Raw genomic sequence first — 12,839 nt, 5'->3', positions numbered from 1 at the left:
GCCAAGCACATAATATTGTCATTACATCTATTTTAGACAAAAACACCCTCTGACTGCGTCAGTATGTTGTTCCACGACTGTTTACGGTGTATTGATACAGGAAAAAATGATGAAAGTATAATGAAAAATAGTAGATAGCAAAATGGGTAAAGATTTTTTAGCTTCTATCCCTATGCGCTGATAAATAAGCAAATGGATATATGGTATCACTTTACTTTGAGATAAATTATTCTGCGAAAAGAAAAAAATATATACATTTAGAAATTTCGGAACATTCTTTATCATAATTATCTATTATGTTGAGATTAAATCAAATTCATGAGGTATCACTGAAAAGGATTTATTTTCCTTTGTTATTGTGATGATGGACTGGATTAAAAAAAAAAAAAAATTAAAGATGACGCTTAACCCATGTATAGAGTTGACATCCAACTTCATATTTACATACCATTCTCATTAACTTGAATTGTGTAATACTGACTGCGTCAGTATAAATGTTCCACTGTTTATAGTGTATTGATATACAGGAAAAAAAAAACATAATGAAAGTAATGAAAAAAACAGTAGAATAGAAAAATGGGTAAAGATTTTATAGCTTCTATCCCATTATGCGCTGATTAATAAGCAAATGGATATAACGATATCACTTTATTTTGAGATTAATTATTCTTCGAAAAGAAAAAAAAAGAATATATTGATTTAGAAATTTCGGAACATTCTTTATCAAATCTATCAGTTTGAGATTAAATCTGCCAACAAAATATAAAACAAATTTTGGGATATCTCTTTTTTTTATAATAGCTTTTAGAATAGTCCTTGTTAGACCTTTGCATCAACTTCATGAGGTATCACTGAAAAGGATTTATTTTGCTTTATTATTGTGATGATGGACTGGATTTTCTAAAATGTTTAAAAAATGGCGTTTAACTCGTGTTGCGATCCAACTTCATATATTTACATACCATTCTCATTAACTGGAATTGTGTGATTGTGTGTGTGTGTATTACCGTGTGTGTGTTTTGTTTGCGTGTCTGCGTGGAACGGCATGCCTTTTTGTGTGTGATGTGCAACTTGTGTTATATACACCTCACTGATGAGTCGCCGACGTGTTTTCGTTGGGCTTTTATAAAACGCAACGACACTCCTTAAATGGACGAATGCGAGTGCTTTTTCGCACCTTAATACGAATATTAAAGGGACATTCCAGACGATTTTCATAATTTCACATCATGTAGTACATAAATCGACAACTTCATGTATAGATTTGTGGAATTTATTGTGGTTCTTGAGCAGAGATACAATACTTTGAAAAAACTTAAACAAATTACACTGAACTAGGATGATGACATAAGAGGTTCACATAATATTATTTCAGAAATGTAGCAGTGTAATTCCATTACAATACCGCTTGCTTGCGAGTTCACCTGTGTATAATCTATGCATGCCTTCTTCTTTTGTTCTGCTTCCTTGAGCCCAAACTCATGCATTCCTATAGCGACTCTGCCATGTCATCATCCTTGTTCATTTGCAATTTGCTCTAAATGTTGAAAATATTCTTATTCTTCATGCCAATTATCATAAATTCTGAAACTCTGTCCTCAGTATTAACTACTCTATAGTTGTTCAAATGTAACAATCTGAAAGTCATCCGGAGGTTTCCTTTGTTGTTCTCTTTGCCAGCTATAGGATGCCTACACATATGACTATGTGGTAGTCCATGATAGCATTTCTATACTGATCTCTCTCTCTCCCTATACACCGTTGAACTGCCTTGTAGGACACTTTTCTCCAAATACCATTATTCACCTTCTTTCAATAAAAAAAAAAAAATCAATTTTGTATAACTGCACATCGTAGCAAAACATTTTATAAGCTATTTTGGTACATAACATCGATTCTGCATTTTTGGAAAAGAAAATTTAAAAGGGGCAATAAATGAAACATGCATTATAATGAAATCAATATAGCACAGCAAAATTACCGGTAAGAAATGAAATGGAAGTAGACGTATGTGCATCATAGGGTCCTATCCAACATAAAACTCATCTCTCACCTAAACAGTTTTCCCCAACTGTCTTTCTGAACAACATTATGTATCTTTACAACCATCCCCAACAAATGTGATTAAACTCTCTGAACGCTATATTTCAGGGTCTGAAACGTAACATCTTACCAGTCCTATTAGAAACGAGTTCACAGTGTATTTTGAAGAACACCGCATTCAATCTCGATTAAGTGGTCACACAGAAATGCGGATCGTTGTGAAAAACCTAATGTCATCATGTATTACATACACACTGTAGGTCTGTTTCTCCCAGGAGTTCCTCTCACCTCCCTGGTTTCTCCCAAGTTTAGAACTTCGATGCTTGTGTGTGTGTGTGTGTGTGTGTGTGTGTGTGTGTGACAGGGCTGAACACAATCTAATGACAGAACTTGGAGGGGATTGAGGACCGGTCTGACATGAAAGACCCTCATTCTCTTCGACCACTGAAGCAAAACGGATTGTGTTTTTTCTGTACGTGAGTAATAAGCTGTAGTTTCATACCCTTAAATATTGTGTTTGGATTGATTCACTAGTTTTATAGTTATCCTTGTGGGGGTCCCAATGTTAATTTTTGGGATATACAGTATGCCTTCTCGTCGAGGTATAGTTTCTAATTTATGGCCATTGCCTGCAACATGGGAATTAAAGACACTGCGTTCGTCCCATCATTGTTGCTTGCTAATACATGTACAAACATTAAAGTGTCTGCAACTGATATGTTTTATCAGTTATACAGCATCATCATCAAACGAATCAATGTCACTCAATTCTAATTCAGTCTTGTGCACTGAGATGCATTGAAATCTTAACAGTCATTGAAACACGAATTAAACCAAATGAAACACGCAATGTCAAGTTCCTTCCACCGAAGAAAGTTAATTCAAACAAACGTTTTATTTTCACTACAATATGATGAAAAGTTAGCGAAGTTTCACTGCTTCAGAAGAAGAGTGATAGCAATTATTGTTCACAAACACTCTAATGTAAATCAAGTGAGACAATCACTTCACTGATTCAAAACTAGACCTGTCCACTGGGTTCTATATACATTAGTGACTATGGTTGATTATTCTATCATTCAGATGTACATGTCCTTTAGAAAAATGTTTAATCAGTTTTTTTTTTTTTTCTCAACACGGTCACTACCAATAAAAAATCCGCTCAAATCTTTTGGAAAATATACTGAAGAATGCAGACTTTACATAGTACAGATTCTCAAAATTGTTCTTTGAAAATGAACCTGTTGGATATCATAACCCTATGTTATTCACAATAATGAATTATAATTCTGAACATTATGAATTACAATTGTATAAGTTTGAAACTGCGCGGTAGAAGTTACTTTGTAAGTTATAAATTGGCAAATGAAAAAAAAATGCTGATCAATTTGATACAGTACAATGACTGACGGTATAATGCCAACAAGCCATGTATATTATAAAACATGGGCCCCATTGTATCTTAACTGATTGAAAAGATGTGTAATCTCCACGTAAGTATGACAGGCAAAGTTGGACCATTTACCGACAACATTGACCCCGATTTCTGTAGCTATCATATAAAATAATCATATTTGGGTAAATTTTACAAGTTGATACTCATGATTTAGCAGGTTAATGCTCTTGTCAGCGAGAAGAAAATAACCGGAAGAGACACATTACTGTCTTGATATAGAGCTTAGATTATTTGCATAATCTTAAATGGAAAGATGCATAGAATTTCTCCTATATTATGACGAACTATTTCAGTGAAAGATGTATAACTCTGTTGGTCTTGGTTGTAACTGTCTTGGCCATGGCTGTAACTTCTCAGCATACCATCTTTAACCTACATGTAAACCAGTGCAAGAAGAGATGCAGCTAAGATGGCAAACACTGTGTGAGCTGCCAGGTATAGGCTTGTGCCCTTGTTGACAAAGAAGGAATAGCAGGAGATTCGGACGATCTCTTGGTTCGAGCAGTTGCCTCTACCCCAATCGTCGTGCTCGCACGCCGAGAGATCCGTCCCGTAGCTCCAGGGGCAGTCCACGTTGGTGAGGTGGATGGGCCCAGTGTCGAGTCCCGCCACGCTGATCGGCTCCGAAGCGTTGACGCCGGCGAAGTCGAGCTGCCTGCAGACCGTGCTCATCTCGTAGTAATGCCACTCGTCGTCATAGCAGATCGAGCCCCACTCGTTGTCATGCAAGATTTCGACGCGGCCTTCGTAGATCGTTTGGCCGCCCACAAGACGCAGTGATCCTTTGCAATTAAAGTAACGAGAAAGGCCGAGATATTCAACAGTACTACACCTTCTGATTTCATTTATTTCCATTATATATTGCATAATAGTCATGTGATTTTGTTAATTTAATACTTTCCTGATATTTCTCGAGGTGACATAATATTGAAAGTGTGGGTTTACATGATGGCCTGTACACTGTTGTTAATAATGCTGCAGATTATTACAGTATAAAGTCACTGACAAATTTCTTGTCACCGCCGCCCCGATGCCTATAAATTTAATACATGTTTGAATCACGTTGTATTTTTGACAAGTTATTTTTGTTAACCCATTCCATACGGGAACTTGGTAACCCGTGCATTACGTCTGTAGGGATTTTAGAATTCAGTATTGAACGGGTTAAGTGATTAATTATGGCATAGATCTATCGCACTGAGAATGTCATTTTTTTTTGTTTGCTTTGTTTGCTAAAAACAGTGTGTCTTGTGATAATAATAATAATAATAATAATAATAATAATAATAATAATAATAATACTAATAATAATAATAATAATAATAATAATAATAAGAAGAAGAAGAAGAAGAAGAAGAAGAACACACAACAAATGTATAATATGCCAAAGTTTTATAATCATTGTAACGTGTTTAGGTGGAACAAACATGCAAGAAACCTTTTCTCGGCTGTCAGCTTATAGCAATTAGCATAAGACAGTTATAGACATTCAAACTTCATCTTATTAAATATCATTCAAAGAATATCATTCAGTCTTAGTTCTGTTTTAGCTAGAGCTTTTATATATAATTATTTCTTTTTCTTTTTAATGGGAAAGTAAATGAAGTTTTTTGATTTTGCACAAAACGAAATCAGAAAAAAAAAGTAGAACATTGACCGATTATTGGTCCGTCCGGAGTGTGAAGTTTCTATTAACGTCCGACATATTATATATGTATATATTCTAAAGAATTGATATAAATGTTATAATGATTGTTAGTGTTAAATATTATTGTTGATACTGGCGCATTAATCCCATGGATGTTATATGTGTTGTATGTTCAATGTGTACCTGCAATTATTTAAAGAGATAATTGACCTGGTTATGTATAAACATTTTCTTGAATAAGAAATGACTCAATCAAAAAACTGAAGTAATTATTTTGGGAAATGCAACAATTACCTTTAAAACACTTAAAAAAAAGAAAAAGAAAAGAAGAACACTCTGAAAACTTTCAAAAAATACCGGTACTCAGATAATGATTTCGAACCCAGATTTTCTTTAAAGTGTGTGTGTGTGTGGGGGGGGGGGGGACGACAATGAGAAAGAAAAATAGAATACCTTCGTGATAGCACTCGACAGCTGCAGGCCCCTCCCACTCGCATTCATACCCCTCTTCTTCATGACGGCACTCAGACAGCTCTGTTTCAAAACCAAAGCACTGCACCCGCGAGTAGTGGACAGGACTGCCCAACTCATTCAGGTGGTCGTACTCCCACCAGCGAGCCACCCGATAGGCGCCAGCTGAGTACCCCAACTGTTGGCAGACCACCGAAGCATCAACCTCGTCCCACAAATAGTCTGCGCACACAGTGCCCCACGTGGAGTTCAAGAAAATTTGCACTATTCCTTCGTAGTCATTCTTAGATTCGACAAGGCGAACTGAACCTTTTTAGGGGAAATATGCAAACGAATGGAAAGAAACAGACAAATTATAGTGAATGAACAAAACAATAAAGTCACGTGTTAGAATAATAAGGACTGAATTATTATCGCAATATAGGTTTTATTATAGCATTCATAAGCATAAATTAAGAAGGTAAATGAATGAAAAGAATAGAACAGAAAAAAAAAGAAAAGAAAAGAAAGGAGAAGAATAGAATAGAATAGAATAGAATAGAATAGAATAGAATAGAATAGAATAGAATAGAATAGAGTAGAGGAAAGTAGACTATAGCAGACCAGTATAAGAATACACTGGACTATAGAATACAAAACAGAAGAATAGAATAGAATATAGAATAGAATAGAATATAGAACAGAATAGCTAACATTCAACGGAAATACCAAAAAAAAAAATGATCACGAACTATGATTAATAGAATGCATTAATATTGCATGATATAAGAATGATACACATCGATAAAAGTTTACAACTATAGCCATAAAATTATCATGAAGATACATTTATGCGTTCTGACACTCTGACACAGCACGCGAGTACATTCTTTAGATAGGTGTGTGTGTATGTGTATGTGTGCATATTATACAAATTTGTGTGTCGAGATCGAGAGAAAGAGAGAGAGAGAGGAGAATGTGTTTATCAAAATAGCTTTAAAAGAGACTAAATTAGCAGCGAAGACAGATAAGGTGACACTACCACTGGAAATCTATAATTCGCATACTACTGCAGTTAGTATGCAATATGTGCTCAAAAGAAAACAAACAAACAAACAAACAAACCAGAAAAGGAAGCTCATGGAATGTCAAAGTTAGCGCACCAGCTCTGTATTTTTCCAGACCAGCCCACCCCACCCAACACCTTTGATAATAATGTCACCAAATGTGCATAGCTGTATACAGGTATTATGGGGCTATAAATAGGGGATGATGTAATGGTATCACGAGACTCCAATTCGCTTGCACGCATATTTAAATTTCGTTTATTCTGTTGCAAACACAAACAGGAAATATTAATATCATAAACTGCAGCAATTTCTTCTTGATTTTCAACAATAATAGTAACAAAAAAAAAAAAAATCATTTCAAGATGTTACGGGGGAATATAGTTGATAATGTATTTACGTATAATATCCTAGCTCGAATTATGACAATACAGGGGACGTTTGTATCTATATAGGCGATGACACATCATGCCGGCCTTTTGCGTGCTTCTCTCACTACCTTATATAGTGTCTTAAAATTTGCGACACTTCTGAATCTGAATATCTTTATGTTTATCATTTTTACGAGTAGATACAGACTATTTTTATCTATATAATTTATTGATTTAAAAAATTGGAGAAACTTAATCATTTATAATTATTCTTTAAATGAATAACTCAAGTAAGAAAAGCAAAATTTGAGAGAAAACAAAGAAATGATACAAAACGTTCATTCAGATATTAAATTCACTTGTCATTTATGTCAAATCTTTAACAATTATCTTACTCAATATGGCAGAAATTGGAGGTGGTTCAGAAAATTCACAAACATACACAAAATACAGAACGTCGGACATCTACTTCAAACTGAGCGCTTGAAACTTTATTCCTACCTGATAGAACATCCTCAGGTACTGTGCGTGTAGTGTTGTCTGCCTTGGCGTTTTCGAAAAGGACGACGACCACCAGGACGACAATCGCCTTCGACATCGTTCCTGCCATCCTGTTAGAAAAGGTTCTGAATCGCTCTTTCAGTTACAGTGTGTGTAATCTGTTCGAGTCCAGGCAAGTGCAATGATGAATTTCGGCTACTCTACATCAAGAGTGCTCGGTATTGTTTGATTACAGAGGGGAAAAAGATGAAAAGAAAATAATAGATGATGACGTACTAACTTGAACAAAGGAGGGACGGAATCGCTAGTCATGGTCTTTTCTTTTCTTCAGCATATTGATAATGTACGTGATGTATATAGGTCTGAGCAAACACTGAGAGCAATTTCACATATTGAATGAAGCAAAGTTAGGGGCAAACATTAACAACAGATTTGATTTAATGTGAAAAAGTTTGATAATGCAATATCGAAAGGAGAAGTTTTTTTTTATTTTTTTTTCATGCAAAGCCTTATTAACAGCATCAATAGCCTTGCTGTCATAACAAATTATGCTATAAAGAGAAGATTATTACAATTATATAGTTTTTGTGATAGAAATTATAATGATAATAGCAAATACAAAAAATGAAATGAAAATAGGGACATTTTTAAATCAATTCTTGTCTTTCAGCGTGTAAATGGAAAAATAATCAAAGTGTAATAAAACTTGTAGAATTGATATTTCATATTGACATCAAGGATATGCGTTGTTTAGCTGCATCATGGTATTTGCTCATGGAAATTGAAATTTTACGAAACAAAATTAGGTCCCGCCTACACAGCAAAGAAAAGAAAAGAAAAGATAAAAAAAAAAGATAACATGGTTCTGGTACAGAAACACAGCAAGAAAGATCAAAGACTCATAAAAATGACCAAGGCACTATATACGTACCACTTTATTGCTTGCCAGCAAATTGACGAAATGCAGACCACGTATGGTGGTCAAACGATAGGTAGTAACTGTGACTACAGCTCATTATACCAGTCTACAGTTCAGCATTTGACCTTGTACGAAGTTTGACAAAAGGGTGGAATAACAAAAAGTAAACTTTGCCTTTTTGCAAGTTCAATAACGATGTTGAAATACGTTCGGTGTCAATAATAGGCTATTTTACGTGCACTTCTCTATTCTCATTCAATTTCTTTCTCCCTCCGTTGCCCTTTCTCTATTGGCAGTATGTCCCCCCCCCCCCTCTCTCTCTATATATAATATAATATATATATGAAGAGTTTGTTTGCAAAAACCGATAAGTCCATATTTGCCAAATGGAGATATTTGCGATTAAAGTTCAAGAAAAATAAAGAGAATAATAAGAAAATTTTTGCTTCTTTTGACCATAACTTCAAAAATGTACCTTTATATGTAGTGACCAATATATCATTTAAAAGGGATTATTTTGTACTTTATGACAAAGAGCGTACTTCAAAATCTTCAAAAATGGACTTATCGGTTTTTGCAAACAAACTCTTCACATATATATATATATATATATATATATATATATATATAATGTATACGTGACATACATAATAATATTATATTGTATGTGTGCCGTGTATACTTAATGAAGAGTTTTATTGCAAAGTGCATGAGCTAAATATAAAAGCGTCATTTTTAAACATTTCAAAGTAAGTCCATCATCAAATAGAGCAAACTTAACTCTTACCAGATACAGCAATACCTCGCTTGTGACATGACAAGCACAGTGACAAGAAATATTCTTGAAGTTATGAGTAAAAATCCTGTTATTTTCTTTGTTTCTTAGCAGCTTATCTCAACTTATCAAGAATGGAGTTAGCTCGTTTTGCGATGAAACTCATACTTTCATTATAATTATCTTATGAGTAGAATAAACTCATTCTTTATTGGCAAAAATGAATTACCAGTTTATTTCTGGATTATTTTCTTCGTGGAGCCAATGCGTGAATTTTCAACATTATATACGCGTATATTTATGTTCATGTATATAATTATGTGTATGTGTGTGTGTGTGTGTGTGTGTGTGTGCGTGTGCGTGCGTGTGTTTATATATATATATATATATATATATATATATATATATACATATATATATATATATATATATATATATATATATATATATATATATATATATATATATATATATAATCATATGAATGAAGATCTTGCCTCCAAAAGGCGCTGAATCCATTGAAAATGATGGATTTATCGCCTTTTAAAAGCAAGCTCTAAGCAGTATGAAATACTTATGGCATGAATTACTTTGCTATTATACCACAGTCATTATGTAAAGACACTCCTATATGTGCTTATATCTTCTGTATTGAAATCTGTGGTGTGTTTCTCTCCCCCCCCCTCTCTACACCCCCTCATATACACACACACACTACACACACACACACACACACACACACACACACACACACACATGTTTCTCAATTTGGTTGTTAGAGTGTTGATTACACATTTTCAAATTTAGATTCTGGTTTAAAAAAACCAACAACATATTTTTAAGATATACTGGTACGACTCTTTCTCATACATTTTCTCATCAGGTGGACAAATTTTACTTTACAAAAAGGTGAAGATATCTAAGTAATATCACCTCCAACATGAAGACATATTCTTATATTTCATGTAGTATCTAGTCAACATACTGGCTGTAGTAGGCCCTGCGTATATACATACCTTTTTTTAATGAATCTTCGATTCCGATTATTGAGACGTGCATTCACTATAATTCTTGCTATGCTGCCCCGGCAGTTAGTTAGTTAGTTTGTTTTTAAGATGCTCGTGTGTTGCCCTCGTATATGGATCTTGGCGCATTGTGAAATTCTGCTTTATATCGATATACCTCAGTTCTGTTGCCCGACAGCTAAATATCTGTAATTAGGTAGGACGCGTTAAAAATAATCCTCTTGCTCTTTTCATTAACTATCTGCCCTCGGTGATTTCTTTGAACTTCAGAAGCGGATCTAGAGGGGGATGGGGGGGGGGGTTGCAACCCCCCCCCCCCCAAAAAAAAAAAAAAAACAAAAAAAAAAAAACAAAAAAAAAACAAAAAACTGGGGACCATTTTTTTTTAATCCTATCTTTTTTTTTTAAAATAGTGTTGTTTTAGATGCAAGAAAACGCCATTAATTTCACACACAGATTTTCAAAAATTCTCCCTACTGTGGGAGGGAGGACACCCCCTCCCACACCCTCCCCCCCCCCCCCCCCTTTATAAAAAGCTAGATCCGCCCCTGAACTTCTATACACCGAAATGAAGTCGAGAGGCGAAACACCTGTGAGAAATCATCCCTGGCCCGGAAAATACACTGTAGATCATAAAGATTAAATATTTTTCGACAAAGTTCCTTCTGTTTCTATTTTTCAATCTGAAGCATTTTATGTAACCGTGCACTGATATACGTTATTAAAATGTCCCTGACGCACGTTTGACATTGACTCTTAGTTATAAGCCGTAATAAACTAAGTTGCTGGTGTCTTTCCTTATAGCATAAAACGATAACTACAAAAATAAACCTCAATGTAAATTAGGAATCATAAAGAAATTCTTTTTGATTTCTGTCATTTTTTTTCGGATGATGTTTTCTGATGATTTCGTGGATAAGTTTGCTTCACAGTCAGGCAGTGTTATCATCCAGTGACTGAAAAGCGGGTATGTCCACCCTGACATCTCATAAAGGACCTGCAGACGTCGTGGTGTACCGTATTAAATAGAGTGTTGACACAGTCAATGGCATGATCAGCATCCTATTCTTCCATCCGACTTAAGTGTCGGTTCACTGATACAAAGTTTATAAGGATTTATCTTGTTGATATGGCTCGACAATGGTCACCCTATAATCCTGCCAAAATGATAGTAGGCCCATTAATACCCTCATTATACTAATGTGTATTATAAGCATGAGCTTTCCTTTCATATTATCTAAACAACGAACATTGTTCTTCTGAATTTCAAAGGGAAGCACATTATCATTTAAAAAGAAAATTAGATAACGTTAGGTTGAAATAAATGAGCACACAATTATCAATAACAACCAAGAACAAACCAAAAGTGTATGAGCGAGGTCAAAGACAATAGTGGTTAGGCATAGCTACCTTTGATTCAATTTACATTGTTAAAAGTTGTACATTATACAGATGGGATATATGAAACATTTTGACAAGAAAAGATCCTCTGAGTAGTCGCTATGTGCCTGTAAAGGCTTCGATGTCCATGGACATAATTAGGTGATCCGAGTATCCTTCGGATCACCTTCTGTATCTGTACTGATTCTTTCTTTATTTCTCCTCAAAAGTTGTGTAGAGGTTAGCACAGAAAGTGCATTGCCTATCAATGTCAAACTTATACCATATATGTATCGTGTCGCAAAGACGACAGCGCAAGTAAAATCATTGTGATCAGTCGACCGTGACGTCACTATGACGTCATTATATGAAAACACATTTTCATGCATATCTCATTAATGGAATAGAATATTTCAATGAAATTTACGTCACATATATTTCAAGTCAAGTGGATTCTACTCATATTCTCAAAATTCATTTTTATTTCAAAATGCGCGCGTATGCGCGCGTTAAAATATTTGTATGCTCAAATCGAGCTCAAATTTTTTTTGCACACGTTTCAGATCATTTGGAGCATTTTTTGAAAAATTGAAAAAATTGGACGGACGCGTACGCGCGCGCACATATTCGCACGCACAGCTAATATGAAATGGAAATTTTCAATTTTTTCACACGGATCGGATGTCCGAAATGTCAAGGAATATTTCTACCAAGTTTCAAGTCAATCCGACACAATATGACGTCATACGGGGCCGTCAAAGTTGAAATTCCGCGCGCGCGTCAATGGCGATATACAGTGCAACTATGCCAAAAAACCGCTAATTTTAAATCCGATTTTACTCGTCAGGATGGACGGTGACCCCCCATTTTCTTTACATATTCTCAAAGCTGATGAGTTGTACATGTCATTTAATGGGCTGACTATGCTGACAAAATGATTACAAGATATCAAATTTCTTAATAAAGTAAAAAAAGTAAATTTTCAAAATGACGTCATCAATTTTCAAGTTTACTCGAGCGTATCTCACTTATCCTTTGCCAATTTTCACCTAAATTTCAATATGTTGTAGCTTATGAAATACTCTTTCATAAATATAATTACACATTTTTAATTAGATGACGACATCACCTCGAAAAAATGGATTGAAGGTAACCTTGTCAAATTTGACCAGTTTACGTGTAATCTCTATGGGAGTGCAATTTT

The 12,839-nt window shown here is 34.8% G+C and overlaps 1 protein-coding gene across 1 annotated transcript; it reads right to left on the bottom strand.

Moving 5' to 3' along the window:
* Positions 1-3,871: 3,871 nt before the first annotated feature.
* On the bottom strand, positions 3,872-7,645 carry LOC140229429 (neurotrypsin-like). Its single transcript, XM_072309677.1, has 3 exons — positions 7,537-7,645; positions 5,601-5,927; positions 3,872-4,281 (listed from the first exon to the last, which is right to left on the bottom strand). The coding sequence occupies exons 1-3, from the start codon at positions 7,643-7,645 to the stop codon at positions 3,872-3,874; spliced, it is 846 nt and encodes a 281-aa protein (XP_072165778.1).
* Between the last annotated feature and the right edge of the window lie 5,194 nt (positions 7,646-12,839).

Source organism: Diadema setosum, chromosome 6 (assembly GCF_964275005.1).
Source record: "Diadema setosum chromosome 6, eeDiaSeto1, whole genome shotgun sequence".
NCBI lineage: Eukaryota > Metazoa > Echinodermata > Echinoidea > Diadematoida > Diadematidae > Diadema > Diadema setosum.
The sequence above is the reverse complement of the archived record's forward strand: the minus strand, read 5'-3'. Positions and strand labels throughout refer to the sequence as shown.

Bases quoted from the DNA above. Each gene is read 5' to 3' on its own strand.
- LOC140229429 (XM_072309677.1), bottom strand. From the start codon at position 7,645: ATGGCAGGAACGATGTCGAAGGCGATTGTCGTCCTGGTGGTCGTCGTC. The intron at 5,928-7,536 runs GTAGGAATAAAG...TCCCCTAAAAAG, and splicing joins ACCTGAGGATGTTCTATCAG to GTTCAGTTCGCCTTGTCGAA. The intron at 4,282-5,600 runs GTATTCTATTTT...TTAATTGCAAAG, and splicing joins TGTCGAGTGCTATCACGAAG to GATCACTGCGTCTTGTGGGC.